The sequence below is a fragment of the Erythrolamprus reginae genome, chromosome 1, assembly GCF_031021105.1.
Source record: "Erythrolamprus reginae isolate rEryReg1 chromosome 1, rEryReg1.hap1, whole genome shotgun sequence".
Classification (NCBI taxonomy): domain Eukaryota; kingdom Metazoa; phylum Chordata; class Lepidosauria; order Squamata; family Dipsadidae; genus Erythrolamprus; species Erythrolamprus reginae.
Window position 1 is genome coordinate 230,469,344 of NC_091950.1, and position 25,273 is coordinate 230,494,616.

Consider the following 25,273-nt stretch of genomic DNA (forward strand, 5'->3'; position numbering starts at 1 on the left):
ACTTTTCTACTTAAGAAACTAGTCACGGAACGAATTAAATTCTTAAGTAGAGGTACCACTGTATATCTGAAATACAAAATGCAAAACTAAATACAGTAATACCTCGTCTTACGAACCTAATTGGTTCTGGAAGGAGGTTCGTAAGGGGAAAAGTTCGTAAAACAAAACAATGTTTCTCATAGGAAACAATGTAAAAGCGATTAATGTGTGCAAGGGGGGGGATTGCAAACTGGCGCTCCTCGGCGTTCACCCGAACCCGAACTTTTGCCGAACTTTTCGGGTTCGGGAGGCCGCCGAGAAGCGCCGCCCCCCTCCTGTCACCTTCTGAAACAGCCGGGGGGGTTCTCGGCATTCTCCCGAATGCCGAACCTGGAAATTTGGCAAAAGTTCGGGTTCGGGTTCCGGAGGCCGCTGAGAAGTGCCCAGCTGTTTCAGAACCTTACAGCCAGATTGGCACCTCCGTTTCAGCCTCCAGATTGGCCGAAAATGCCACCGCCAATTGTAAAAACGGCGCTTTGCCGGCCGCCGCCACCCAGCTGTAACCTTCTGAAACAGCTGGGCGCTTCTTGGCGGCCTCCGGAACCCAAACCCGAACTTTTGCCGAACTTGCAGGTTTGGCATTCGGGAGAATGCCGAGAAGCCCCCTGGCTGTTTCAGAAGGTGACAGGCGGGGGCGGCGCTTCACGAAGGCCACCCGAACCCGAAAAGTTCAGCAAAAGTTTGGGTTCCGGTTTGGGAGAATGCTGAGAAGCCCCCGGCTGTTTCAAAAGGTGACAGCCGGGCGGCGGCGCCCAGCAGAGCGCCATTTTGCAATATGCGGTGGGTTTGTAAGTCAAAAAAAGTTCGTAAGAAGAGGCAAAAAATTTCGTATCTTGAAATGTTCGTATCACGGGGGGTTCGTATCACGAGGTACCACTGTACAAAAATGTGATCCCCTGTTGCAACCTTTGGACAACCAAAATCAAGGGGGAAGCCAGATTCACTTAACAATCTTGTTACTAATGGCAGTGATTCACTTAACAACAGTGGCAAGAAACCTCACAAAAAGGGGCAAGACTCACTTAACAAATACCTTGCCGAGCACAGAAATCTGGGGTTCCATTGCGGTTGTAAGTTGGGAACCGCCTTGTAATGCAAATCCCGATATTGGGTTCTCTATCCTGGGTGAATTTATCCAATTTCTCGAGAAAGCCATCCAGGTGAACAGCTTAGTTAACAGCAGTCCCTACATCTAATGGAGGGGAGTTCCACAGGGCACTTTTGCCCCAGAGAGCCACCAAGTTGCATACCACCCTGCCCAGGGTAATCTCTACCTTATTCTGTTTCGCGATCAGCCTCGGAGGCAGAAGCAGCTGCAGAATTTCGTTCCTGCTTTCATTCTCGTATCCAGCCACACAAATGCCTAGGGAGCAAATCACAATGAGTCTCAGTGTTGCAAACAGGCAAACCGCCAGACTTACAACTCAACTTACAACCACCCATCGAGCAATCATTCAAAGTCACCATGGCACAGAAAAAGGGAAGCCAAATTTATTTATTTATTTATTCATTCATTCATTCATTCATTCAATTTTTATGCCGCCCTTCTCCTTAGACTCAGGGCGGCTTACAACATGTTAGCAATAGCACTTATTAACAAAGCTAGGCTACTGCCCCCACAATCCGGGTCTTCATTTTACCCACCTCGGAAGGATGGAAGGATGAGTCAACCTTGAGCCGGTGATGAGATTTGAACCGCTGACCTTCAGATCTACAGTCAGCTTCAGTGGCCTGCAGTACAGCACTCTACCTGCTGCACCACCCCGGCTCTTTGAATTATTCATTGAACAAGTGAATATTTCACAGAATAACTACAGTGATACACCTAACAACCGTGGCAAAAAATATACAGTGTTCCCTTGATTTTCGCGGGTTCGAACTTCGTGAAACGTCTATACCACGGTTTTTCAAAAACATTAGTTAAAAAATACTTCGCGGGTTTTTTTCCTATACCACGGTTTTTCCCACCTGGTGAAGTCATACGTCATCACCAAACTTTCGTCTGCTTTTAGTAAATATTTTTTCAATAAACTTTAATAAATAAGCATGGTGAGTAATAATCTAAATGGTTGCTAAGGGAATGGGAAATTGAAATTTATGGGTTTAAAGTGTTAAGGGAAGGTTTGTGATACTGTTCATAGCCAAAAATAGTGTATTTACTTCCGCATCTCTACTTCGCGGAAATTCAACTTTCGCGGGCGGTCTCGGAACGCATTCCCCGCGAAAAGCGAGGGAACACTGAATATCATAAAATCAAGCATGACTCACTTACCAATGCCTTGCTTAGCAGAAGTCATGCTGGATCCAATTTTGTGGGGGGAACCCCTCCTCGGGAGACCCTCCCCACCACAGCTGCCCCCAACTCATTGAAAAGCAATGAACGGTCACTTACATTGGTCTCCTGTCCATTCGATGACTCTGGTGGGCCCAGGAAGTTCAAAGAGATGCAGGTCATTGTATCTAAGCAAGATGAATAGCGTTAGCATTTAGACTTATATACCGCTTCATAGTGCTTTTAAAGCCCTCTGTAAGCAGTTTACAAAATCAGCATATTGCCCCCAAACAATCTGGGTCCTCGCTTTACCCATTTCGGAAGGATGGAAGGCTAAGTCAACTTTGAGTCGGTGGTGAGATTTGAACTGCTGAACTACAGCTAGCAGTTAGCTGAAGTAGCCTGCAGTGCTACACTCTAACCACTGCACCACCCCCAGCTTTTGGGGAGAGGGAAGGCATTTTCAAGAACGGAAAAGGAAAATGTCACTGGCTTGAATCAATTCTGTATCCCAATGAAGGCAGCAATGCTCCATCTTACATAGAAACATAGAAGATTGACAGCAGAAAAAGACCTCCTGGTCCATCTCGTCTGCCCTTATACTATTTCCTGTATTTTATCTTAGGATGTGTTTATCCCAGGCATGAGTCTTCGGAGAGGGGCAGCATACAAATCTAATAAATAACAATAATAATAATAATAAAATTCAGTTACTGTGGATTTACCAACCATGTCTGCTGGAAGTTTCTTCCAAGCCTCTACTACTCTTTCAGTAAAATAATATTTTCTCACGTTGCTTTTGATCTTTCCCCCAACTAACTTCAGATTATGCCCCCTCGTTCTTGTGTTCACTTTCCTACTAAAACACTTCCCTCCTGAACCTTATTTAACCATTTAACATATTTAAATGTCACCCCCTTACCCCTTTCCCTTCTGTCCTCCAAAAACCAAAATAGGAGGCTTACAGGCCTCTCTCATCTTTTTAAGTGGGAGAACTTAATACACCAGCCTCACTGTATATACCAAGAGTAATGGATATGAAATTGAGAAGTATTAATGATTATACATTGCTCAAAAAGATAAAGGGAACACTTAAACAACAGAATATAACTCCAAGTAAATGAAACTTCTGTAAAATCAAACTGTCCACTTAGGAAGCATCACTGATTGACAATTTCACATGCTGTTGTGCACATTCAAGTTTATACAGAATAAGTATTCAATGAGAATATTTCATTCATTCAGATCTAGGATGTGTTATTTGAGTGTTCCCTTTATTTTATTTTTTTGAGCAGTATATTTAGTAGATGATATTTGTTTATTAAGTTGGATTGAAGTATAGAAGTAATTTTTTTTAAAATTGCAACTAGAATTATCCACTCAGGGAAGGATTTAGAGCAGTAGTTCTCAAACTCGAGGCGGCTAACAACATATAAAATAACAATATATAACATCCTGAATCCAATCAGGGGCAATTAGGTGTTAGCCCCATGGCCAACGAAATGAGAATATGTTGTGTGATTGAACTGGTATGATGGTTTTTAAATATTGGATTTTTAGAGTGTAATTTTAAATTTAATTAGATTTGTCATTCTGCTGTATTGTTATATGATATGCTGTCAGCCGCCCCGAGTCCTCAGAGAAGGACGGCATTCAAATCTAATAAATAAATAAAAGGTTTAGAAAGCTTAGAACTACGTCACCTTAAACACGATCTATGCATAGCCCATAAAATCATCTACTACAATGTCCTTCCTATCAACGACTACTTCAGCTTCAACCACAACCACACACGAGCATGCAACAGATATAAACCTAATGTAAACTGCTCCAAACTCGACTGCAGGAAATACAACTTTAGTAACTGAGTAGTTGATGCATGGAACTCACTACCTGACTCTGTAATATCATCACCCAACCCCCAAAACTTTACCCTTAGACTAATCACTGTTGATCTCTCCCAATTCCTAAGAGGTCAGTAAGGGGCGTGCATAAGTGCACCAGCGTGCCCTCCGTCCCCTGTCCTAATTTTTCTTTTAATTTTTTTACTAGTATCATGTATGTGAATATTATTATAGCTTTACGTACCCCCAATACGCACTTGACCAAACAGATAAATAAAAATAAAATAAGACCATAAAAATACTCATACCCATTCAATTCAAGTTAGTCAGTCATAAGTAGGAGGAAATGGGTGATAGGTATGTACCTGATGTTATGTCATGTCAAATGTCATCTTATGTCAAATGGTGGAAGGTCTTAAGCATAAAACTTATCAGAAAAGACTTAATGAACTCAATCTGTATAGTCTGGACGACAGAAGGGAAAGAGGGGACATGATTGAAACATCATTTAAATAAAGGGTTAAATAAGGTTCAGGAGGGAAGTGTTTTTTTAATAGAAAAGTGAACACAAGAACAAGGGGGCACAATCTGAGGGTAGTTGGGGGAAAGATCAGAAGCAAGGTGAGAAAATATTTTTTTACTGAAAGAGTAGTAGATGCTTGGAACAAACTTCCAGCAGATGTGGTTGGTAAATCCACAGTAACTGAACTTAAACATGCCTGGGATAAACATATATCCATCCTAAGATAAAATACAGGAAATAGTATAAGGGCAGACTAGATGAACCAGGAGGTCTTTTTCTGCAGTCAATCTTCTATGTTTCTATGTATGTTTTTGATGTGGAGAAAGATTTAAAAAAACTTTTTAAAAAAAAAGCTGGTGGGGGAGGGGAGGCGGGAGGGGCAGACTTGGGGAGGGGCTTCAGCACCCCACCACCACCAAGAGCCCCTCCCTCCTAGGCAAAGATGCAAAGGGTTGCAAAAGCCTCTCCAGCCGGCATGGGTCCTCAAACTTGGCGACTGGTGGACTTCAACTCCCAGAATTCTCCAGCCAGCTTAGCTGGCTAGAGAATTCTGGGAGTTGAAGTCCACTAGTCTTAAAGTTGCCAAGTTTGAAGACCTCTGCTCCACAGACAACGAGGTGGAACTCCCATCGCGCTGGAGCATGGGTGGGGAGCGCAATTGGCTAGGGAGGATGGGTTGCATTCCCCTCCTGCCTCCCCGGGCCAAGGAAGGCGACTCACAGCCTCAGGGAGTCCATCAACCACGCTTCCTCCTCCTCCTCCTCTTTCTCCATCACAGCTGCGGCCATGTGAGCCTTCGGGTAAACGAGTAACGTCATCTCTTCCGGGGGCAGGAATACGAGCTCCGCCCCTTCTCAGTCTCTTCCTCTCCCCCCCCCAAGACGCCCCTCCTGTCTTTCCCAGATCAGGCCAGGAGGTGGCAGCAGAGAGCGTGTGAGAGAGCTCGTCCGGCGGTGTAGAATAGATAGAATAGAATTCTTTATTGGCCAAGTGTGATTGGACAAACAAGGAATTTGTCTTTGGTGCAGATGCTCTTAGTGTACATAAAAGAAAATATAGATTTGTCAAGAATCCTAAGATACAACACAATGATTGTCATAGGGGTCAAATAAGCAATAAAGAAACAATATTAATAAAAATCTTAGGATACAAGCAGCAAGTTACAGTCATAGGGTCCTAAGTGGGAGGAAAAGGATGATAGGAATAATGAGAAAAAACTAGTAGAAATGGAAGTGCAGACATAATAAAAAGGTTGACAGAGTTGAGGGAATTAGTAGGTTGTCGCTTTGTGCATTGGCTGTGGACAATGGGGTTTGTGATCTGGTCCGGGCCAGCGTTAGCCAAGATTCTGCACGCCTGCGGGCAGAAGGGACTGACTCATTGGGTTTGGCACAATACACGCAGGAACACTCACCTAAAGTTAACTCTATCTTAAGTATTCCTGGAATAAAATGTACAGTTTGTCTCTCCTTGCAGGAAAGACTGGACTTCTTCCCTCCTGTCTTGTGAATGAATGCAGTGGATCAACCTTTCATTCGATTCAATTAATTCAATTCAATTAATTTAATTCATTCAATTTAATTTAATTTAATTTAATTAGGAATAGAGCTGGAAAGGGACCTAAGATGTCTTCTAGTCCAACCCCCTAATATACATAACACTGCTCAAAAAAACAAAGGGAACACTTAAACAACACAATATAACTCCAAGTAAATCCAACGTCTGTGAAATCAAACTTTCTACTTAGGAAGCAACACTGATTGACAATCAATTTCACCAGTGAAGGGCTACCAAAATTTTTACTACCATACTGTGGGCGTGGGTTATGCAGGACGCCCTGCATTTTCTTTCAACATCTTTCTGTGCAAATTGAGTGCTCTGGGCTGGAGCTTTATTTTCGCTACCTCACTGCGTTTCCCAGCTCCAACCGGGCAGCAGCCTACCCCTGAATTTCACATGCTGTTGTGCAAATGGAATGATTGTGCAAATGAAATATTCAATGAGAATATTCATTCAGATCTAGGATGTGTTATTTGAGTGTTCCCTTTATTTTTTGGAGCAGTATATTTCCTACAGTCGAGTTCGGAGCAGTTTACTTTAAGTATCTGTTGTGTGCTCGTGTGTTGTTGTGGTTGAAACTGAAGTAGTCGTTGACAGGAAGGACGTTGTAGCAGATGATTTTATAGGCTATGCTTAGATCGTGTTTGAGGTGACATAGTTCTTAGCTTTCTAAGCCTAGGATTTCAAGTCTGGTTGCGATATACTGTTGCAAGTAGAGGAGTGGAGGACTCTTCTTGTAAAATATCTCTGGATGCTTTCTAATGTATTTATGTCCCAAATACAGTGTGGGTTCCAGACAGATGAGCTTGTATTCAAGGATTGGTCTGGTGAAAGTTTTGTATGCTTTGGTTAGTAGAGTGATATTATTTATTATTATTATTATTATTATTATTATTATTATTATTATTATTTATTAGATTTGTATGCCGCCCCTCTCCGTAGACTCGGGGCGGCTTACAGCAATAATAAAAACAATATATAATGACAAATCTAATAGTTAGAATCTAAAATAACAATACATTTAAAAAGTCTAAAAAAAAAAAGCAAGAAACCCCAATATATGAAAACATACATACACAAAGAACTACATAGGCAGGGGGAGATGTTTCAGTTCCCCCACGCTTGACGACAGAGGTGGGTTTTAAGGAGTTTACGAAAGGCAAGGAGGGTGGGGGCAGTTCTAATCTCTGGAGGGAGCTGATTCCAGAGGGTCGGAGCCGCCACAGAGAAGGCTCTTCCCCTGGGTCCCACCAAATGACATTGTTTAGTTGATGGGACCCGGAGGAGACCAACTCTGTGGGACCTAACCAGTCGCTGGAATTCGTGCGGCAGAAGGCGGTCTCGTAGATACCCTGGTCCGGTGCCATGAAGGGATATTACCGGGGAAGAAGCTACGTAGGGTATACGTAGGGTATAGGAAGCATCTTTGGGTATCTATGAAAGTAGCTGCTTGCTGATTTTAAGAATGGCTCTATTAAGCCAACATTTATATAAAATGATTTAGATGGACTAACTCTGGTTGAAGCTAATTCATGGCTTGCTTGCCAAAATGTCTTACTAGTTTGCTACTAAAATTAAATGGGCCAGGCCCTCTCATGTAAAGGCAACCAGAGGATTGGTTTTTCCCCAAAATTTCAGGTTCAAGCTAAATCCAATCCATTTTTTGTGACATCACTTGCTCCTCTGAATCTCATTGGCTGGAGGACCATGGCAAGTGTCAACATTTCCAGCATTGTTGACTATTCTGGATGGCAGCACTTGCAAGATCAGGTTCAAAATATCCAGATAAGAAAGAAAAAGCGACTGTAAAATTGTTTTATTTAGTATTTACTTGTATAGGGGGCGAGGTTAGAAAAGTGGGGTTCAACACTACAGTAAAGAAGTGGTCATACCTGCTTCAGTAGAAACCTCCACACCCTGGACTTAATCGCACCATCTACCATGGAAAAGGTACACAGAGTGAAGGGCTACCAAAATTATTACTATCACATTGTGGCCGTGGCTTATTTTGTGGGTGTGGCTTGCCAGCCATGTGACCAGGTGGGATTGGCTTGACAATCATGTGACCGGGAGGTGGCTTAAAGATCATGTGACTGGCTTAAAGGTGGCCAACTTGATGTCACTCAATTCAAGGGTTTGGGTTAGAGTGCCTGGTCTCTCCTTCCCTCAAAGAGATACAATTTCCCTATATATTTACTATTACTAAACTTCCAAACTATACTATTTAATTCTGTTTATATATGCCAAATGTGTGCATACTTATTACACACAGGCACACAAAAATATATATTATCTACTATATCAATTGTATGTGTATGTACATACCTGGAGTGGGCTACCATTCCCATCCCTACTTGAACGGGCTGGGAGCATGTCCCTGCTTCCGCCCTTGTGTGTGCATGCATGCGCGCAAGTGCGATTTCTGGTTTTTTTCATTTCTGCGCATGCGCAGAAGCCAAAAAACCTCTGAAAATTGTGCTCGCGCGCACTCCTGGCCCGTTCCAGTAACCCAGAGGGAAGCAGGGGGCATGCTTCTGGGCCGTTCCAGTAACCTAGCTCCGGTGGCGATGCCGGGCGTACACATGCCACTGGCGCTTCCCCGGACCTACGCCTGCCCTGCCGTAAGCGCTGCCTTCCCGGCCACTCGCCACTCGCTTGCCTCCCACACCGGCTCCCCCCACTTCCAGCACTGCCACCATTCACTCCAAGAGCGAGAGGCGAGTGAGTGAATGGCAGCAAGCAGGCGGTTACCGGTGGACAAACGGTGGCGGGCAGTGCTGAGCGGGCACTTACTTGTTTGCCCATTTCCACGCGGATGGTGAGCCGGCGTGAGAGGCAAGCAAGGGACAAACGGCAGGGGAAGGCAGTGCTCATGGTGGGGCAGGGCAGGCGTAGGTCCGGGGAAATGCCGGTGGCGCATGCACATATATGCACGCCCAGCATCACCACTGGAGCTACACTATGTGCTACATGGCCGCCACCGGAACAGCGTTCCCTACTGTTTAGGCTGGGGCCCATCACTGGTAGACACACACATCTCTTCTAAAATTATACACATTCAACCTCATTTAGTGCAATAGGAAAAACATACCCGGAGCCCAGAAGGGAAAAAAAGAAAAAAATTCAAAATTTTTCTACTAGTTCTGCCTACCTGACTAAAAATTTTCTACTTGTTCTGCATAACTGACCATACCCGCAGGAGTCCATCACTGGATACACACCTCCATAAGGGGTCGGGAGTCAGCCAGCTAACAATAATGTGCACTAAAAAACATCTGTAAATTAGGAGCCCAAACACTGACCTCAAAATATCCCAGTTTGATTGCCGTGGTGACCCCAAAGGTAGAAATTACTAGTTACAAATACTTAATATTAGGTCACTTGATAGTGATAGTCAATAGTATGGTTGACAAATTATGTCTTCAACATAACAAATAAATATATGTACGTAGTGAGAGAAAATATTAATTGATGATAAGCAAATAACTATATCTATGTGCAAAACCAAAATCAGCAAAGTTTGGTAGCAATAGGGGTTGCTGATTTTCTTGCTAAGTACTTGTATTTCAATTCAGTGTTAAGATGACTGGCTTGGTGCAGTGTAACACTTGTTTGGCTGTTGTGTTCCGTAGTACCTTGTGGAACTTGGGGTGCTGCCCTCTTTGCATAAGGACATCTAGTTTCTATGGCGAGATCTCTAGATTGCAGTCCTTAGTTTGTAGCTTGCAGGCAGAAGTGGAAATTTTGTCCCAGCCACGTGCTGTAATGCAGCCATGTGTGCAGCCTCCACTTCCACAGCACCCCCCCCCCCCCCGAGGAGGAGGGCTGTGTGGACAACTGTCTGTAACGGAAGATTACGTGCAGTCGAGCAAAAACATAGCAATTTCCGTCTCTCTGTATCAAATTCCTATAATGTTCTTGCAGATTTAAATAGTAAGGCTGTTGTAGGTATTAGCAAGGCCCCTCAGGCGGAGAATGAGGGGATATTCAAAGGAGAAGTTGTTGTAAATGAGGTGCATAGTGTCACCAATCCATCAAGTGCAGTTAGTAGAAATAAAAAGAGGACACATTTTCTTGTGGGTGACTCGACTGTTAGAGGTGTTGATTTGGGACTGAGTAAGGATGTGGTGAAGGTGATGAGGTGTCTCCCAGGGGCCACTGCCAGCAGGGAGAGGAGGCGGATTACAAACATTGTCAAGGCTGTGAGTAAAGGTAATAATGTGGATGTGGTGGTGCATCTTGGCACAAATGATTTGTGCCAGAGAAATGTTAATGTAGTAAAAAGAGATTTTCAATGTCTAAGTGTGGAGCTGGGTAAAATAACTGATTCAGTGACTTTCTCAGAGGTATTACCAGTTTGTGGCCAGGAGGATAAAACAACTTGTATCAGAGTTTAATGTGTGGTTAAGGCAGTGGTGTAAAGCTGAAGGTTTTGGCTATGTAAGTCATGATGTCAGTAGGTGGTCTAATAGGGAGTTGTTTAAGAGGGATGGTTTGCATCCATCATACAGAGGTACCCAGGTGCTCGGTGAGGAATTCAGAACTTTTTTGGACAGGCATTTAAACTAGGTAAAGGGGACAGAGATGTAACTGATGTGGATGATTTCTGTCCCCAACCAATGAGGATAAATCAGTTTCTGGAAGCTTATGAAAAGGGAGCTGTAAATAGAAAAGATGTAGTTGTTGATGATAAGGGGCAAACTAATAATGAAAATAATGTTCTTCGGGTAATGTGCACGAATGCTCGAACCTTGAGTAACAAGCTCTGTGAGTTAATGGCCATAATATCTAGAGATAATTTGGATCTGGTTGCCATAACTGAGACATGGTTTAAGGATTCTAATGAATGGGAAATATCCATACCAGGATATATACTGTATAGAAAGGATAGAATAGAGAGAAAGGGAGGTGGAGCAGCCATTTATGTTAAAGAAAGTCTAAAAACAACACTAATTCACAATACGTGTAAAGATCTGGAGACTCTCTGGATTTGCATGCAAAATTAAGACAGTTCTGTCATTAGAATTGGGGTGATCTATAGGCCTCCAGGGCAATCTGAGGAATATGACAACAAGATGGTGGATGAAATTACCCAAATGGCAGTAAAGGGAAATATTGTGGTTATGGGTGATTTCAACATGCCTGATGTTGACTGGAATATCCCCAGCGCCCTTACATGCAAAAGTAAGAATATAGTAGAGGCCTTTACAGGAGCAGCTCTGGCACAGCTGGTTAAGACACCAACTAGAGGGGAGAATATTCTAGATTTAGTTTTTACGAATGGGAATTGGGTTTCAGAGGTCAAGGTGGGAGAAAATTTAGGTTGCAGTGACCATCTATGTTTGTGGTTTGATGTAAAAACTGACTGTGAGCAATCCTATACTGCAACCAAAGTATTGGATTTCAGAAAAACAAATTTTAATGCAATGGGGGAATATTTAAATAATGAATTAAAGGGGAGGGATAAAATGGCAGGAGCGAGCACCCAGTGGACTGTATTAAAAAAGGCCATCTTAAAAACCACAGGACTGTATGTAAGGCAAATAACTAAAGGTAAAAGGAAGAAGAAACCGCTATGGTTTAGCAATGATGTAAGAGGCTATAGTCAATGAAAAAAAGGCTGCCTATAGGAGGTATAAAGAGTCTGGAAGTATAGCTGATAGAGAGGTGTATAAAATGAGACAGAAGGAGGCGAAACAGATAATACATACTGCTAAAGCCTCAAAAGAGGAAGAAATTGCCAAATCTGTAAAGAAGGGGGATAAAACCTTCTTCAGATATATTAGTGATAGGAAGAAGAAAAACTGCAGCATCACGAAGCTTAGTACCGGGAATAATACATGCATTGATGGGAATAAGGAGATTGCTGACCATTTCAATAGCTACTTCTGTTCAGTTTTCTCAAAAGACACCTTACAAAATAATACTATAGAGGGATATAGCATTGCTTCCAACTGTACGGATTCAGCTCCAGTGATCTTAGAAGCCGATGTCTTAGAAGAACTTGAACGATTAAAGATAAATAAGGCAATGGGTCCAGATGGCATCCACCCCAGAGTTCTTAAAGAACTCAGATCTGTCATTGCTACCCCCCTGACTGATTTGTTTAACCAATCCCTGTTAACAGGAGATGTTCCTGAGGATTGGAGAATGGCCAGTGTTGTGCCTATCCACAAGAAGGGCAGTAGAGAAGAAGCTGGTAACTACAGGCCAGTTAGCTTGACCTCAGTTATAGTTAAAATGATGGAGACTCTACTCAAAAAGAGGATAAATCAGTACCTAAAAAACAATAACTTATTGGACCCAAATCAGTATGGCTTTACTGAAGGCAATTCATGTCAGACTAATCTCATTTATTTCTTTGACTATGTCACAAAGGTGTTGGATCAAGGTGGTGCCGTGGATATTGCCTTTCTGGACTTCAGCAAAGCCTTTGATACGGTTCCACATAAAAAGCTGATAGATAAATTAGTGAAGATTGGACTTAATCCCTGGATAGTTCAGTGGATTTCAAGCTGGCTGAAGCATAGACATCAGAGAGTCATTGTTAATGGCGAGTATTCTGAGCAGAGACAGGTTACAAGCGGTGTGCCACAAGGGTCTGTTCTGGGTCCTATTCTTTTTAATATGTTTGTGAGTGACATAGGGGAAGGTTTGGTAGGGAAGGTTTGCCTATTTGCCGATGACTCTAAAGTGTGCAATAGGGTTGATATTCCTGGAGGCGTCTGTAATATGGTAAATGATTTAGCTTTACTAGATAAATGGTCAAAGCAATGGAAACTGCAGTTTAATGTTTATTTATTATTTGGATTTGTATGCCGCCCCTCTCCGAAGACTCGGAAACTCCGAAGTTTCCAAATGTAAAATAATGCACTTGGGGAAAAGGAATCCTCAATCTGAGTATTGCATTGGCAGTTCTGTGTTAGCAAAAACTGAAAGGGACTTTAGCCTACCTGGACTCCGAGAACAAGATGTTCCTCAAAGACAAGGAATGCATCAAAGAGCAGCAGAGGTCTCTCAGGGAGACAATGGGTTACCTGAAGTCCGCCATAGAACACTTGCAGATAACTGTGGAGGACATCCGAGAAAGGTTGGACCAGGCCAACACGGTGATCCAGGAATTAGTGCTGCAGAACAAGTCTTTGGTGAAAGCCAACGAAGAACTCCACCAGGAAATGCAGGAGGTCACCAGCCAGGTGGCCGTCTTCAAAGAGAACCAGCCCACCCAAGAGAATGAACTCAAACAGATGCGGAACCTTCCTTCGGAGGTTCAAAACTACCTGCATAACCTGAAGGACAAACTGGCGAGGATGGAGCACAACTACCACGTGGCGAGAATCCATTCCGGCCAACTGAAGGACAAAGCCACAAATCTTCAGACAGTCCAAGACGACCGGAAGAAGTGCATCAAAGACCTGCAGAAGCAACAGGACCTCTGTGTCCAACAGGCCTCCTCTGGACAGCTGGACCAGACGCCAATAGGCATCTCGACGCATGAACCACTGGAGCTCAGGCTGGTGGGAGATGAGTCAAAGGGAAAAAAAGGTTCGGGATTGGTTGTGGACAGCAGCCAAAATCCTGATGATGTTCCTGCTTGGCTGTGCTCTATTCCTTGGCCTTGTCTTTGCATACACACATTTTGTTAATCCATTTTTCATCTCAGAGACAATTCTGGTGCTGCTCAGTGACCAGAGCATTGACCGACTTGTGCATTGTTTCTCCCCTTATCTCGAGAGCAGAAATGAGGTCCTTTTACCATTTTGATAAGCAAAAGGAATCCTGGGTTGTATATTTGAAGAACCCTCGTATATGTATACCTACGTATAACTGTTAATTAATTTTTCATCTCAGAGACAATTCTGGTGCTGCTCAGTGACCAGAGCATTGACCGACTTGTGCATCGTTTCTCCCCTTATCTCGAGAGCAGAAATGAGGGCCTTTTACCATTTGGATAAGCAAAAGGAATCCTGCGTTGTATATTTGAAGAACCCTCGTATATGTATACCTACGTTTAACTGTTAATCCATTTTTCATCTCATAGAAAATTCTGGTGCTGCTCAGTGACCAGAGCATTGACCGACTTGTGCATCGTTTCTCCCCTTATCTCGAGAGCAGAAATGAGGGCCTTTTACCATTTTGATAAGCAAAAGGAATCCTGCGTTGTATATTTGAAGAACCCTCGTATATGTATACCTACGTATAACTGTTAATCCATTTTTCATCTCAGAGACAATTCTGGTGCTACTCAGTGACCAGAGCATTGACCGACTTGTGCATCGTTTCTCCTCTTATCTCGAGAGCAGAAATTAGGGTTAGGATTGGGGTTAGGGATGGACAGGAACTCTGCCCCATGAAGATTAGAGGTGGGTGCACAGCACTGGGCCATTTTTAAGGGGCTGGAAGGGTGTCTGATATCCATCAACACAACGAAGCCGCCCGAGGAGAGACGGGCAATCAGTGGGTCCCTCCAGAACCCACTCCTGAACACCAGTTCCGCCCCTCTGTCTGGGCCCAAGGAGTCCGAGCCTTCTCAAGCACTCCCAGAATCCCCTGCTGTTGCCGGAAGTCCACAAGGAACAGCTGCCCTTTGGCACTGCACACCACAGCGGTAGCTTCATCCAGGAAATCCAGACTGGCGATTTGGTCAGGGCTGGCAGAGGCTGCAGGAAGAAAAGAAGAATTGAGTTGGAACTCAGGGGTAGGCAAAGCTGGCTCTTCTATGACAGGTGGACTTCAACTCCCAGAATTCCTGAGCTAGCATGACTGTGCTCAGGAATTCTGGGAGTTGAAGTCCACGAGTCATAGAAGAGCCAACTTTGCCTACCCCTGAGTTGGGTAATGGGAGAGAATTCTGGCACCGAGAAACAAGTTTCTCCACCTCCTGCCGCATGAATCCCAATGACCAGTTAAGTCCCACAGAGTCAGCCTTCTCCAGGTCCTGTCAACTAGACAATGTTGCCTGGCGGTACCTAGGGGAAGAGCCTTCTCGGTGGGGGCCCCGACCTTCTGTAATCAGCTACCCCCGGAGATTTGTACTGCCCCCACCTTCCTCACCTTTCGTAAGAGTCTTAAGACTCATTTTCATGCCAGGCTTGGGCAGAATAGAATAGAATAGAATAGAATATTATTGGCCAAGTATGATTGGACACACAAGGAATTTGTCTTGGTGCATATGCTCTCAGCGTACATAAAAGAAAAAGATACATTTGTCAAGAATCATGTGGAACAACACTTAATGATTGTCATAGGGGTCAAATAAGCAACGAAGAAACAATATTAATAAAAATCTTGGGATACAAGCAACAAGTTACAGTCATACAGTCCTAAGTGGGAGGAAAAGGGTGATAGGAATGATGAGAAAAAACTAGTAGAAATAGAAGTGCAGATTTAGTAAAAAGCCTTAAAAAGGCCTTAGCCCCTGGCCAACAAATGTTTGTATGGTTGCTGTATGAATGGGTGTGATTGATTTTAATATAACCAGGGATTTTAGATAGTTATGTAATTTTAATTTAATTGGATTTAATCTTACTGTAACCTACTGTTTTTTATATGCTGTAAGCCGCCCGGAGTCTTTGGAGAGGGACGGCATAGAAATCAAATCAAATCAAATCAAATCAAATCAAAAAATAATGCCTCTTCCAAAAAAACTTAATGTTGAGCCAATTATGAGAAGACGACAGGTTCTAGCCTCTAAGCATGAAAGCCAGCTTGAGAAGAGGCAAAAAAATCTTGAACACCCTGCTCTTATCTAGAAAAGTTCATAAGTAGAAGCGTTCGTAGGCAGAGGTACCACTGTATTTTAGAGAGAGTTTTCAAGCAAACTGCCTACCAGCGACCCAAGGACTTTTCTCTGATTCAATTTCCGTCATTTGTAGATTGCATATTCTTTGCCCGTGGAGGACGCAGGACGGTTTGGCACAGCTGGTTGCAATTTTGGACCAGGAAGTATCTTCTATCTTTGTGGGGGAGATGACCCTCAGTAGCTTCATCATATCTAGGGTGGAGGACAGGAAGAAATAAAAATTTCCACAAGACCTCATTTTACATTATAAGTAGTTCTCGGTTTAGGAACAGATTTGGAAAAAAAATTATGGTGTGTGTGTTTTCCAAGGAGTAGACTGGCAAACATGTCAGAGATGTACAAACATCATCAAATGAGAAGGGGGGTTGGACTAGATGATCTACAAGATCCCTTCCAGCTCAATTAATCTGTAATCTAAAACTTCTTTGGGGAAAGTGGTTTTTTTTTAGTGGCTTTCATTCAATTTCATCAATAGCAATAGCATTTAGACTTGTATACTGCTTCATAGTGCTTTTAAAGCCCTCTCTAAGCGGTTTACAGAATCAACAAGTTGCCCCCAACAATCTGGGTCTTCATTTTACTCACCTCAGAAGGATAGGAGGCTGAATCAACCTTGAGCCGGTGGTGAGATTTGAACTGCAGAACTACAGCTAGAAGTTAGCTGAAGTAGCCTGCAGTGCTGCACTCTAACCACTGCACCACCCCGGTCCAGATATTCCTTCAAAATTTCAGATATCCCTTCAAAATTCATAGAATTACAGGGTGCATTCCAAAAGTAATGCACTTTTAAAAAAAGCAATTTATTAAACAGATTTGCGCAAACACTTAAAAATTTTCAAAGTCCTGTCCTTGGGTCTCTACACATTTTTTCTAGTGACTCTGCCATGACCGGTACGTGCCCTGGAAAGCATCTTCAGGGACCTCTCATAAGGTCTTCGTCACGGCTGATTGGATCTCTTCTATGGACAAAAAATGGGTTCCTTTCAGGGATGGGAACAGAAAGAAGTCTGCTGGGCTGACGTCAGAACTATGGGGGTGGGGGTAGCATTGGCACCTGGTGTTTTGCCAGGAACCCGTGGACTCGTAGCGCGTTGTGGCAAGGCGCGTTTTTCGTCCATAGAAGAGATCCAATCAGCCGTGATGAAGACCTTGTGAGAGGTCCCCAAAGACGCCTTCCAGGGCGCATACCGGTCATGGCAGAGTCGCTGGCAAAAATGTGTAGAAGCCCAAGGACAGTACTTTGAAGAATTTTAAGTGTTTGTGCAAATCTGTTCAATAAATTACTTTTTAAAAAATTGCATTACTTTTGGGACGCACCCTGTAGCATTGTTTATGTCAGTGTGTCTCAGAGCTAGCTGGGGAATTCTGGGAATTGAAGTCCACTGCGTTTTTGAGTTTCAAACACTGGTTCGTGCAAACAGTTGTGAGGAATTTACATTATGGAAAAGGACACGGGTGTCTTCTTTAGAAGAGCAACTAATTAAATTGTGGGAACGAGAAAACTTTTCATCCTTGTCCCTGCAAACTCTTGAGTAGGGTCTGGCCTTCCCAAAGTTGAAACCCAGTTAAGAAGTGTTGTTGTTTCTTAGAGGCTCACCTGTTTCATCTGGTTCAGTTCGCCAAACTTGTAGTACACTGTCCGGTGGCCCACTGGTTACCAACAAGCTGAAAGCACAAATCAATAAGAAACAGAGCAGTGAAGATACCGTATTTTTCTGTATAAGATGCACTTTTTTCCCTACTAAAAGAGAGTGATAATTTGGGTGCTTTTTAAACACTGAATGTAACCCTGCCCAGCCTCTCAAACTGAGCTTTCAGAGGCTGAAATAGCCTCTCAGAGGGAGCTTTGCAAAGCTGAAAAGAACCTCTCAAATGGAGCCTTGCAAAGCTGAAAAAGCAGCATCTGAAATGGAGCTTTGCAAAGCTGAAAAAACAGCCTCTAAAATGGAGTTTCGCAGAGCTGAAAACAACCTTTGAAACGGAGCTCTACAAAGCTGAAAAAGCAGTATCTCAAATGGAGCTTTGCAAAGCTGAAAAAACAGCCTCTAAAACGGAGCTTTGCAGGGTAAAACAACCTCTGAATCGGAGCTTTGCAAAGCTGAAAAAGCAGCAAATGAAAGGAGCTTTGCAAAGCTGAAAAACAGCCTCTAAAATGGAGCTTTGTAGGGCTGAAAACAACCTCTGAAACGGAGCTTTGCACAGCTGAAAAAGCAGCCTCTGAAATGGAGCTTTGCAGAGCTGAAAAAGCAGCCTCTAAAATGTAGCTTTGCAAGGCTGAAAACAATCTCTGAAACGGAGCCTTGCAGAGCTGAAAAAGCAGCTTCTGAAATGGAGCTTTGCAAGGCTGAAAAAACAGCCTCTAAAACGGAGGTTTGCAAGGCTCAAAATAAGCTCTGAAACAGAGCTTTGCAGAGCTGAAAAAACAGCCTCTAAAACGGAGCTTTGCAAAGCTGAAAAAACAACCTCTCAAATGGAGCCTTGCAAAGCTGAAAAACCAGCTTTGCAAGGTTAATATACCTGTTCCAAACTGTTTGCTAAAGATGCTATCCAGATGGATGCTGGGAGGCATAATTTTTTCTTCTTCTTCCTCCCCAAAAACTAAGGTGCCTCTTACATTACACTCTGGTGTGTCTTACAGTCTGAAAAATACGGTAATTCCTTCTCTATCACACAAAAGGTCCACTTTAAGATGGATGTACTACAACTCCCAGAATTCTGGAAGCTGATGTCCATCTATCTTAAAGCTTGTGAGGTTGAGAAAAGCCGCTATAAACGAGGCTAAACTGAATTGGTGGGTCAGGATGTTGGTGGGCACAATTCTAGCCTGAATGCAAAAGGTGTCCCATCATCCCACTAAGATGCAGCATAGATTTTCCTTGGTTGCATATCTCTCAAAGCCATCCAAGCCAGAACTATCCTCAGATCTTGTCACAATGAGTTCCACAGGCAATGATGTGGTAGAGCAGTGGTTCTCAACCTGGGGATTTGGGGGTCGAAACATCATTTCACAGAGGTCATCTAAGACCAAATGAAAAGACAAATTTCCCATGGTGTTAGGAACTAAAGCTTCTATTCTGGCACCTTGGAACATATTTTTACAATCTGACCAATTAGGCGCTTGACAATGGAGGTGTCCCTCTGACTTTCCTGCCAATCAGCTTAAAGCTCTGTTGGGAGAACTGGCGCTAGACTTATGGTTGGGGGTCACCACGAGGAACTGTATTAAGGGGTCTTGGCATTAGAAAGGTTGAGAAAACCACTGCGGTAGAAAGTCACTATTAATCAAAAACATGGCAACAATTTCAGGTTAATCCAGATCTTTATGTTCAGAAAATGACAGGAAAGCCAAATACACTGCTCAAAAAAATAAAGGGAACACTTAAACAATACAATATAACTCCAAGTAAATCAAACTTATGTGAAATCAATCTGTTCATTTGGGAAGCAACATTGATTCACAATCAATTTCACATGTTTTCATCACACTCAACTTTGTACAGAACGAAGTATTCAATGAGAATATTTCATTCATTCAGATCTAGGATGAGTTCTTTGAGTGTTCCCTTTATTTTTTTGAGCAGTATATTTTGTTTTATAATTCTGTCCCATGAAATATGAGAATTTGGTGACCTTCTGAAAAGGCTCCAGAAAGACTTGACGTGGAGTCTGTTGAATTCACTGAGGGCTCCTGAGATTCATGTTCAGTATCCTTGAACCAGGATGAGTATGAGAAAAACAGATAAGACACATAGAAGGAATGTGCGGTTAATGAGGCAACCTTGAAGTCCTTCGTTCTCTGTATGCTTTATCCTAACTTCCAGGGCAATGTAACCTTTGCAACTCTCTTGCTTGAGATTAATAACAGCCGAGGGCTTGGTCAGCACATATAGTCCTCAACTTACAGTTTAATGTTTCCAAATGTAAAATAATGCACTTGGGGAAAAGGAATCCTCAATCTGAGTATTATATTGGCAGTTCTGTGTTAGCAAAAACTCCAGAAGAGAAGGATTTAGGGGTAGTGATTTCTGACAGTCTCAAAATGGGTGAGCAGTGTGGTCGGGCAGTAGGAAAAGCAAGTAGGATGCTTGGCTGCATAGCTAGAGGTATAACAAGCAGGAAGAGGGAGATTGTGATCCCCTTATATAGAGCGCTGGTGAGACCACATTTGGAATACTGTGTTCAGTTCTGGAGACCTCACCTACAAAAAGATATTGACAAAATTGAACGGGTTCAAAGACGGGCTACAAAAATGGTGGAAGGTCTTAAGCATAAAACCTATCAGGAAAGACTTAATGAACTCAATCTGTATAGTCTGGAGGACAGAAGGAAAAGAGGGGACATGATCGAAACATTTAAATATGTTAAAGAGTTAAATAAGGTTCAGGAGGGAAGTGTTTTTAATAGGAAAGTGAACACAAGAACAAGGGGACATAATCTGAAGTTAGTTGGAGGAAAGATCAAAAGCAACGTGAGAAAATATTATTTCACTGAAATAGTAGTAGATGCTTGGAACAAACTTCCAGCAGACGTGGTTGGTAAATCCACAGTAACTGAATTTAAACATGCCTGGGATAAACATATATCCACTGTAAGATAAAATACAGGAAATAGTATAAGGGCAGACTAGATGGACCATGAGGTCTTTTTCTGCCGTCAGTCTTCTATGTTTCTATGTTTCTTCAACTACAATTGAAACCAACATTTACATTAAAGTCACACAGATAGGATCCCAAACAAGGCTCTTAACCTCCTACCTGGTTCCTGGGACATGTTTGAGACTGTAGATGGGCCGATCACAGATTCTACCCATTTGAACCTTGAACTCTCTCTCTGGACATAAGCCCTACAAAAACCAAGAAAGGCGAAAGATTTATACGATCTGAAGAGAAACCAGAGTATAAAATTATCCCAGACAAACCTTATATCTAGTGATGCACATAATTACCACAACTAGAATAATTTATGCCCAGAACTGGAAAAATCAAAATATCTCTTCAGTAGGTCGAATTATCGAAAGATGTGCAGAAATGGACGAGATGACAAAGCATATTAAGGGAACAAAAGACAACGAAAATAATAAACTATGGGGAAAATGGCACAAATGGTTCCAAAAAAGAAATAAGATAGAATGATATCTAATACCAGATTACAGATGTATTGAAATTTATGATAAAGAGAATGCAATTAGAAAATATTAAAAATATTGTTACTTGTACTTATGAAAAACGTTTTTTAAATTGGTTCATTGCGAATATATGAATACATTTACAACTTTAGCTATTCTAATATCTCTTTTAGATTGACGTAAGGTTTCCTCTTTTTTTTATCACTGAAGTAAAGACTAATTACAAATGTATATAAAACAGGAAACAATCTTTAAATATATATCTTTTTAATGTATTAAAAACAATACCCAGTTATACATCTCCACCCCATGTCCAGTCAACGAAGCAGTAGAAGTGATGTGCCGGTGCCTGGAGGCTGTTGGGGCCTGGATGGGTGTCAACAAACTCAAACTCAACCCAGACAAGACAGAGTGGCTGTGGGTCTTGCCTCCCAAAGACAATTCCATCTGTCTGTCCATTACCCTGGGGGGAAACAACTGACCCCCTCAGAGAGGGTTCGCAACTTGGGCAACCTCCTCGATTCACAGCTGACATTGGAACATCCTCTTTCGGCTGTGGCGAAGAGAGCGTTTGCCCAGGTTCGCCTGGTGCACCAGTTGCAGCCCTATTTGGACAGGGAGTCATTGCTTACAGTCGCTCATGCCCTCATCACCTCGAGGTTCGATTACTGCAACCCTCTCTACATGGGGCTACCTTTGAAAAGTGTTCGGAAACTTCAGATCATGAAGAACGCAGCCGTGAGAGCCATTGTGGGGCTTCCAAGATTCGCCCACGTTTCTTCAACACTCCGTGGCTTGCATTGGCTGCCGATCAGTTTCAGGTCACAATTCAAAGTGTTGGTCATGACCTTTAAAGCCCTACATGGCATTGGACCAGAGTACCTCCGGAACCGCCTTCTACCGCACGAATCCCAGCGACTGATAAGGTCCCACAGAGTTGGCCTTCTCCGAGTCTCGTCGACTAAACAATGTCGTTTGGCGGGCCCCGGGGGAAGAGCCTTCTTTGTGGCGGCCCCGGCCCTCTGGAACCAACTCCCCCCGGAGATTAGAACCACTCCCACCCTCCCTGTCTTTCATAAACTACTCAAGACTCACTTATACTGCCAGGCATGGGGGAGTTGAGCCACCTTTCCCCCAGGCTTTTTTATACCTTGTTTTATGTTTGGTACGAATGTGCTGTTTGGTTTTTTAAATAATGATAGGGTTTTATATGTTTTTTAATATCAGATTTGTTCTACTACTATATTGTTTTTATTACTGTTGTGAGCTGCCCCGAGGCTTCGGAGAGGGGCGGCATACAAATCTAATAAAACAAAATAAATAAATAAATAAATAAATAAATAAATAAATAAATAAATAAATAAATAAATAAATAAATAAATAAATAAATAAATAAATCAAGCATTAAAAAACAAACAAACAACGGACCAAGAAATCCACTTGTCATATTGAAAGAAAATAAAACAGACCAGAACAGCAAGATAACATTGGCTATAACTCTTTTTTTAAAACAAACAAAAAACAAAACAAAATATAATAAAATAAAGGGGAAATTTGCATTTCCCTTCTGCAAAAACACACTGGGACGCGCCTGCAGGAAAATGAAAGCTGCGCACGCAGCACACTGATAGCCCCTGTATAAAAGTAGTCCTCGACTTACAACAATTTCTTTAGTGACCGTTCAAACCTACAATGGCAGTGGGGGGGGGGGGAAGTGACTTACAACTATTTTTTTCACACTTACAATCTTTATAAGCCGCTCCATGATCATGTGATAAAAATTCAAATGCTTGGCAACTGGTTGATACTTATGTCCGTTGCTATGTGTCAACAAGGTCATGTTTTTTTCCCCAAATACAAATTTTATTTTTCTCCAACACAGAATAAAAAACAGTACATAAGTACAAACACTAAAACCATGCTTAAAATAAAACATATATAAAAATTTTCTTTTTTCTATTAATCATTCAATGGGGGCTTATCTTTCTTCCCTTAAAAAAAGCATTCTATAGAACGTATATAATATTATCAAATGAGAAAACCTCAAAAAAAGAAAAAAACAATCTTTTTCCCACCTTACACTAAAAAAAATTACATTACATCAGTATAAAGAATATCAAACTCTCTATTATGCCAATCTTAGTTCAAACTTTCACTTCTACATTAGATTACTTAATCCAATATCAACGTATCCTGTAATTACTAGAGGTTCTATATATTTCAATGGTGCTTAAGGAGGCTTTGGCAGTCCAGAGCGAACAAAGCATTTTCCTTTCTCTGGGCACTTGGAGAGGGAATAAACCTCTGCCAGCGCCCAGAAAAAAGAAATGCTCCCTTCGCTCTGGGCAGCGACTGTCCTCCTCTTCTTCCTCCTCCTCCTCTAACCCAAATTCCGAGATTTTATTTCTTTCCTAATGGGTTTGCACACATTATTTGAGTCCTCGGAGAGGGGCAGCATACAAATCTATTATTATTATTATTATTATTATTATTATTATTATTATTATTATTATTATTTTACATTCCTATGAGAAAAATTGCTTCTATTTACAAACTTTTCTACTTAAGAAACTAGTCACGGAACGAATTAAATTCTTAAGTAGAGGTACCACTGTATATCTGAAATACAAAATGCAAAACTAAATACAGTAATACCTCGTCTTACGAACCTAATTGGTTCTGGAAGGAGGTTCGTAAGGGGAAAAGTTCATAACACAAAACAATGTTTCCCATAGGAAAAAATGTAAAAGCGATTAATGCGTGCAGGGGGGGGGAATTGCAAAATGGCGCTCCGCTAGGCGCCACCGCCCGGCTGTCACCTTTTAAAACAGCCGGGAGGCTTCTCGGCGTTCACCCGAACCCGAACTTTTGCCGAACTTTTCGGGTTCGGATTTGGGAGGCCGCCGAGAAGCGCCGCCCCCCGCCTGTCACCTTCTGAAACAGCCGGGGGGGGTTCTCGGAGGCAGCTGAGAAGTGCCCAGCTGTTTCAGTTTGGGTTCCGGTTTGGGAGAATGCTGAGAAACCCCTGGCTGTTTCAAAAGGTGACAGCCGGGTGGCGGCGCCCAGCAGAGCGCCATTTTGTGATCTGCGGTGGGTTCGTAAGTCAAAAAAAGTTCGTAAGAAGAGGCAAAAAATTTCGTATCTTGAAATGTTCGTATCACGGGGGGTTCGTATCACGAGGTACCACTGTACAAAAATGTGATCCCCTGTTGCAACCTTTGGACAACCAAAATCAAGGGGGAAGCCAGATTCACTTAATAATCTTGTTACTAATGGCAGTGATTCACTTAACAGCAGTGGCAAGAAACATCACAAAAAGGGGCAAGACTCACTTAACAAATACCTTGCCGAGCACAGAAATTTGGGGTTCCATTGCGGTTGTAAGTTGGGAACCGCCTTGTAATGCAAATCCCGATATTGGGTTCTCTATCCTGGGTGAATTTATCCAATTTCTCGAGAAAGCCATCCAGGTGAACAGCTTAGTTAACAGCAGTCCCTACATCTAGTGGAGGGGAGTTCCACAGGGCACTTTTGCCCCAGAGAGCCACCAAGTTGCATACCACCCTGCCCAGGGTAAGCTCTACCTTATTCTGTTTCGCGATCAGCCTCGGAGGCAGAAGCAGCTGCAGAATTTCGTTCCTGCTCCCTTTCTCATATCCAGCCACACAAATGCCGAGGGAGCAAATCACAATGAGTCTCAGCGTTGCAAACAGGCAAACCGCCAGACTTACAACTCAACTTACAACCACCCATCGAGCAATCATTCGAAGTCACCATGCCACAGAAAAAGGGAAATAAGCATGGTGAGTAATAATCTAAATGGTTGCTAAGGGAATGGGAAATTGCAATTTAGGGGTTTAAAGTGTTAAGGGAAGGTTTGTGATACTGTTCATAGCCAAAAATAGTGTATTTACTTCCGCATCTCTACTTCGCGGAAATTCGACTTTCGCGGGCGGTCTCGGAACGCATTTCCCGCGAAAAGCGAGGGAACACTGAATATCATAAAATATTCGTAACACAAAACAATGTTTCCCATAGGAAAAAATGTAAAAGCGATTAATGCGTGCAGGGGGGGGGGGGTTGCAAAATGGCGCTCCGCTAGGCGCCA

The 25,273-nt window shown here is 42.6% G+C and overlaps 1 protein-coding gene across 2 annotated transcripts in view; it reads right to left on the reverse strand.

The window, feature by feature from the left end:
* Positions 1 to 25,273, reverse strand: part of LOC139156629 (WD repeat-containing protein 73-like) — a 47,134-nt gene that overhangs the window by 16,691 nt on the left and 5,170 nt on the right. The window contains exons 3-7 of one of the 2 annotated variants that reach the window (XM_070732486.1): positions 20,795 to 20,883; positions 17,638 to 17,705; positions 16,068 to 16,232; positions 2,432 to 2,499; positions 1,314 to 1,402 (exon numbers count right to left, since the gene is read on the reverse strand). In XM_070732486.1, coding sequence (XP_070588587.1) covers positions 1,331 to 1,402; positions 2,432 to 2,499; positions 16,068 to 16,232; positions 17,638 to 17,705; positions 20,795 to 20,883 — 462 coding nt within the window. In that variant the 3' untranslated portion in view covers positions 1,314 to 1,330. Of the gene's footprint in view, positions 1 to 1,313; positions 1,403 to 2,431; positions 2,500 to 13,019; positions 14,899 to 16,067; positions 16,233 to 17,637; positions 17,706 to 20,794; positions 20,884 to 25,273 lie in introns of those variants that run through there. The other variant, XM_070732485.1, reaches the window with a different exon arrangement.